This window comes from Patagioenas fasciata, chromosome 21 (assembly GCF_037038585.1).
Source record: "Patagioenas fasciata isolate bPatFas1 chromosome 21, bPatFas1.hap1, whole genome shotgun sequence".
Classification (NCBI taxonomy): Eukaryota; Metazoa; Chordata; class Aves; order Columbiformes; family Columbidae; genus Patagioenas; species Patagioenas fasciata.
Window position 1 is genome coordinate 1,062,231 of NC_092540.1, and position 5,784 is coordinate 1,068,014.

Consider the following 5,784-nt stretch of genomic DNA (forward strand, 5'->3'; position numbering starts at 1 on the left):
TGCAGGAGCCACCTCGGTTGCCCCTTTCCTCCCCTCTGGGGTCACTGCGGTGTTGGCCATGTCACCAGAGGGGTGTGATCCCTGGGGACAGCTGCTGGAGCTGGGGTCCCCCATAGTGTGTCTGGGATGGGGGGACACCATGGGACCCCTCCTGTGCACAGCCCAGAGCAATGGCGGGGCAGGGGCTGCAAAGACCATAGTTTATTTTAGATTTAAAACCAAGAACAATCCTGTGACCCAGACACATCCCTGTGAACTGGGAATGGAGTGAGGAGCTGGGGGGCACAGCTGCTCTCCCTCACTAAAACCAGCTCCCCCTTGCCTTGCACATACAGAGGGGCTAAAACCAAGCACCAGCTCCCGCCTCCATCTCCAAGAGATGGTGGGACGGTGCCAACACATCCACACCGCCTCAACACGAGGACTCAGCATCATCACCTCAATGTACCAGCACGGCCTCTCATCACCCCCCAGCCCTGGGTGGCAGTGGGGCGTCTGTCTGCTCCCCCGCACCCTCAGCGGCTGAGGGCGGCCGAGTCGTAGCTGTCGATGAAGTTCTCGAGCTCGCGGAGGTGATGGAGCCGGCGCTGTCGCAGGTTGGCCCTGAGCGCTGGCCCCAGCGCCGCCTCCATGGACGGCTCCTTCTGCAGCAGCATCGTGGCCACCACGGCAACGGTCAGGCTGAACTGCTGGTACGACTGCCGGGGAGCACACGGGCTCAGCACGGGGCGCCCCTAAACCTCCCCCCGTAGTATGCACCCCCCCTGGGATATTTGTTACCCCGGGGGATGGTCCATGAGCTCCCCGACAGCGTCCAAGCCCCTACAGAGCCCTCCTTGCCTATGAGCACCTTCCCTTGCAACAACCGTCACCTGGAGGGGTTTCTCCCCAGTGACCCCAAAATGCCAAATTCACCCAGCATTGTTTCTCATCCTGTGGTTCAAAGGTTCCTCAGAGACCCCCCACACACCTCTGCCGGGGCTCCCCGGGACTCACCAGCTCAATCTCCTCCTTCCTGGCGAGGACGGTGGCGGAGCGGAGGTCGGTGCCGGCCGGGAAGGACACCGGGGGCGCGGAGCAGAGCTGGTGCTGGCCACCTGCAGGCTGGGTGGTGGAAAAGGCAGGGAAGAATCAGGTGCTTCGAAGGGGAGAGGGACTGGGCAAGACTGGGGCCAAACTGGGGCTGCTGGCACCCAGGAACTGGCCACACTCGGCTCTGGGGTGCTGGTTTGCCACCCTTCCATGGGTGCAGGAGCTGCCCCTCGCCCCCTGCTCCACCCCAGCCCTGGCAGCATTGCCCCGAGAGCCCTGCCAGCAGATTGTTCTTCCCCATTAGGCAGTAATTAAGCCACTCTGCAATGGTCTCGTTTGCTTCGTTAAAGCTCGAGTCCCGGGATCGTTCACGCTCCAGCACACTCTCAAGCCTCCAGTTATTTTTTTGGCTGTTTTCCCAGCTGTCTCCCGTTTATCAGCACGTCCGGCAGAGCCGGCAGCGCGGCTGACACGGGCTCTGCCTCCAGACAAAGCCGCACTTTAACCCCATAACCCTGCAAACGGGGGACACGGGGATACCTCAGGGGGAGCAGAGGCGCCCGGACCCTGTACCGGCTCCGTCTCAGTAGACCCGGGAGGGTGCTGGGTCCCTGGTGAGGTCACTGGCGCGGTGCAGCTGTCGGAACCAGCCTGGCCGGGCTGTGCGCCGGGCTCCGCAGCAGCTCCTGGGGGGACCGGCGAGTTTTCAGGTGTCTGGAGGTCACTGAGGGGCTGCAGGAGAGAAGGTGGTTGGGGAAGGATGGCAGCGGCTGCAGCCTTGGGGGACTCTTCTGCTGGGGGGACACGCCAGGGAGCTGCCCCCGCACACCGAGACGCACCCCATGGCGGGCAGATCCTGCCCCGGCTGCTCCAGCTGCTCCGGGCAGACGCTGCCGTCCCGGGGACTGTGGGCAGAGCTCAGCGTCCCCCTCTCCAGCGGCCGCGCAGACCCTCTGGGCCGGCTCCGTGGGGGCTGTGGGTGTCTGGGGACGTGACCCATCACCTGCGCCAGCCCCGGGGACACTCGGGCTGCTGGGCTCTGCCTGCGCAAAGCGTTACAGATGGGACACAGAGCCCGCGGTGAGGGCTGGCAACGCCGGGCAAAACCAGAGGTTTGCAAGGTGCCACCTCCCCTGGGTGCTGCTTTCAGGTGGGGAGAAGAGACGCATCAGCTCGTACCTCAGGGTGCTGCCCCGTCCTGGCAGGGCTCTCCTCCTCTGTCTGCAAAGCAGAGGGGTCCTGGCTGCCCACAGGGTCCTGCCCGGCTCCCGGCTCCACCTGGAGACACGCAATGGCGTGAGGCAGGGACACACGTGTGGCCCAGGAGGAAAAGCTGGGGGACGGGATGGACGGGGAGCGAAAACCCAAAGGAAACCACGGGGCTTTGCAGCCCCAGAGAAGAGTCAGGAACACGTCCGTGCCTGGTAAAGAGACAGCGAAGTGAAGAGCGAAAGGGCTGGATGAGAGAGGGAAGATGTCACACTGGCTGCAGAGCCCCCAACACCAGGCACCTCTGGGGCGGGAGCCCCCCCTGCCAGCCCCCGAGAGGGCTGCTCTCCTACCGGCGTCACTCCTGCCTGCTCGGGCTCTGCACCCGCTGCCGCAGCCTGGGGACCCGCGGCCGGGCTGTTCTGAGGGCCGTCAGCCACTTTGGGGGGCTCCGGGACCTTCTTGCTCACTGCCGGAGGGCCCTGGGGAAACCACAGCAGTTAGGGGCACGGCAGCAAACGGTGCAAACTGGGGTCATTGCTGGGTGCTGGGGTGGGGGGGTAAAAACCCACAACCGGAGGCGTCTGCTCCTTGTGCTGCACAGCATCTTTGGAGGAGGGAAGTGGCCGGGGAGGGTAAGACCTGGAGGGCGGCTGCTTCCCTGCGGTGTGCGAAACGCAACGGGAGTGACTCCTCAATCTGCACCGGTTGACGCTGGGGAGCAGCGCGGGGCCCCGGCAGCCGGTACGGGGTCACACAAACCTCTGGCGGGGCGGTGGCACGGGGCCGGGCGGACCATGGTTAACTGCCGGCAGCTCTGGCGAAGGCGTCGGCAGCGTTTCTTCCCCAGGCCACGGTAGCCCCCAGATGACAGGTCGTCCTGGAAGCCCCCTTGCTCCCTGCAGCGGCAAAAGCAGCCCCGGGGCTTGGCGATTTGGGGCTGGAAAGGGTCTCAGGTGCAAACCTCCCCACCTTGAGCAGGGCCAGCAGCTGGGCTGTAAAGCAGAGCTGAGGGCAGCCCCCCTGCGCCCCCTCCCTTGGCACAGACACCCACCCGTGCTGGCCGCCGGGGGGCCAGGGCGGCCACTGCTCCTCTGTGGGGAATTCGGGCTGGGAGAAGGAGCCGGGGCCAGGCAGTGGCGAATCCTGCAGGGAACAGGGGGGTTCAGACATAGGGAACAGGGGGGTTCAGACACGGGGAACGGGGGGCGGGGTTCAGACATGGGGAATGGGGGGGATGCTGTGGCTGCAGAGCGGAGCAGCCGGGCTGCTGCTGCTCCCAGCACCACACAGGGAAACTGGTCTGTCCCTGCATGCTGTCCTTGTCACCAGGGCAGGCAATGGCCCTTGCCCCGTGTCACCTCAGTCCCGCGGCCACCGCCTCACCAGGTAGCAGTCCTCTGCAAAGCTGCCCTCTGGTCCTCCATTGTATTGTGTGTCATCCCATGGGGAACAGTCACGGGGTGCCCATCTCCCGTCCTCCTCCTTCCAAGGGAAGTCAGGAGGGCCAGGGGGGTCTCTGGGGTCCCAGGGACCAGGCTGCAATGGCGAATTGCTGCTGGTGAGGATGGTGACATTCTGGGGATAGCCACACAGCTGCCCCCCAGCCCCTCTCCCCCTCACCGGGTGCCAGCTCTCTCCAAAATGGTTCTCAGGTCCTTGGTTGTCTTCCCTGTTGTCCCAGGGGGGTGGCGGGGGACAGTCCTGGGGTGCCCAGCTCCCGTCCTCGTGGAAGTCGGCAGGACCATGGAAGGGTCTGGGCTCCCAGGGACGGGGCTGCGGCACAAAGCGCCTCCAGTGAGGCCGGCAGCTCGCTTGGGCGTTTCGGTTTTGCTGCAGTTTCCATTTCCTGATGCAGCCCTCGGCTCTTTCTGCTTCTCCTGCTCACTGGGGAGCCCCTCGGTTGGGCCACCCAGATTTGTGGGTGAACCCCGGGAGCTCCGTCCCCCGCCTGCTCATCCCAGCCCGTGTCCCCTTACCGGGTGCCGCCTGCGGTGGCCTCTCCTGTGCGGGGGCTCCCAGGGTGGCTCATCCCAGACGTCCTGGGGGCTGGGACCGTGGAGCCATGGGGGCCCAGCTCTCCACGGACCAGGCTGCGGAGAGGACACAGGGAGCACAGGATCAGACCCTCACTGTCACCCTTGCCCCAGCTGGATGCTGAGCCGGGAGCCCGTCCATCCACCCTCCCCTCCCACCAAGCTCCCGGACCATTCCCAGTTCTTCCCCACGCCACAGCGATGCTCCTCCTGGCTCTTTGGCATCCCAACCCATAGAGCAGCAGACACCCATCCCGCCCCACAAAGCCCCTCCGCTCGCACCTCTCTGGCAGCAGGGGGGCTGCAAAGCCGCCTACCTCCCTGGGGAAGCCCCTCCTGGCGCCTGGTGGGGGGAACATGTTGCCAAAAGCCGGTTGTTGCCTTGGTCCCGGTGAGGAGGCCCCCGGGATGTCAGCACCCAACTGCAAAGGAAGAGGCGAGGGTGAGCACGTTCCCCAGACGTCACTGCCGGCTCGGGGACAGCTGCCAGCTCAGTGCCACCCGCAGCGTCCCCAGCTCGGCTGAGCCCTGAGCGTTGTGTCACACCCAGAGCCACACGGCATCGTCGCCAGCTGGGACGCAGAGCTGGCTGAGCTGGGGACACAGACCCGCTTCCTGTCCCAGCTCCTGGCAGCGCTGGGACTGCTCCCCTGGCACTGGGCAACCCGTTCCTGCCCCCGCCCGCAGCCACATTTCAATGGCCCCATGCAAACCCCATGGGTCACAGCACCCAGCGGCACCTCCCGCTATTGTCCCAGGGGCCAGCTGGGCACCGTTTGGGCTCTTTGTGAGGGCACAGGGTCCAAACCTTGCACTTCTCAGGCTCTGTGGTTTCCCCAGCACGGGACCACGGGGGCTGCGTGTAAGACCAGGAATCGTCGTGGTCCCAACGACCACCACACGCCTTCACAAAAATGTGCAGCTTGTGATAAGAAGAGGAAAGTGAAGCCTGACCAACCGGCTAACAGGAGGTATCAACAGGGACATCCCCTGTTTTTGTAAACCACAGTTTGAACTTCTGTGCCCTTCGGTTTTAGTGAGCATGCTTAACTGCCTTCCGCATATTAACTCCTCCACATGGAGATGCACAGAGTTAGATATAAAGATCACGTATGTAAACCCGTGCTGCTTGTTCCATGCAGTAAGTGCGTCCGGATGCCGTCCCAGTGAGCAGGGGATGCCCGGACCCGAAACCAGCCCGGCCGGGGCACTGGGCTCCCAGAGCCACCAGTAACACCAGCAGGGCCCCAGGCTGGCAGGAGTTACCCGCACCACGCTTTGTCTCGCAGGTCGGCAGGGACCGGGTGGTACCGAGAGGAAAAGGAAGACCAGAACGCTCGGGTCCCCACACGGAGGCTTTACCTGGCAGATGGGTCCCAGGTGGACCTGGAAAGCTGCTCGTCCGCCCGGAGAGACGCAGCCCCGCGGAGCATCAAAGGGAGAGCCCTCCATCCCGGAGCCTTCCAGCGGAGACCCCTCCGGCCCCGGTCCCTCCGTCCGCCCGCAT

At 64.8% G+C, this 5,784-nt stretch overlaps 1 protein-coding gene across 4 annotated transcripts; it reads right to left on the reverse strand.

The window, feature by feature from the left end:
• Positions 1-186: 186 nt before the first annotated feature.
• LOC136110917 (uncharacterized) lies at positions 187-5,784 on the reverse strand. 4 transcript variants are annotated; one of them, XM_071817839.1, is made up of 14 exons: positions 5,640-5,784; positions 4,595-4,699; positions 4,221-4,334; positions 3,865-4,017; positions 3,628-3,780; positions 3,296-3,387; positions 3,004-3,140; positions 2,817-2,902; positions 2,595-2,723; positions 2,212-2,310; positions 1,872-2,075; positions 1,573-1,764; positions 997-1,104; positions 187-698 (listed from the first exon to the last, which is right to left on the reverse strand). In XM_071817839.1, exons 1-14 carry the CDS (start codon positions 5,727-5,729, stop codon positions 516-518), a joined length of 1,845 nt encoding a protein of 614 aa, XP_071673940.1. In that variant the 5' UTR covers positions 5,730-5,784; the 3' UTR covers positions 187-515. The 4 variants fall into 4 exon arrangements, with proteins under 4 accessions (XP_071673940.1, XP_065710713.2, XP_071673941.1 ...); XM_065854641.2 differs by having other exon boundaries at positions 2,814-2,902; XM_071817840.1 differs by lacking the exon at positions 5,640-5,784 and adding an exon at positions 5,018-5,198 and having other exon boundaries at positions 2,814-2,902.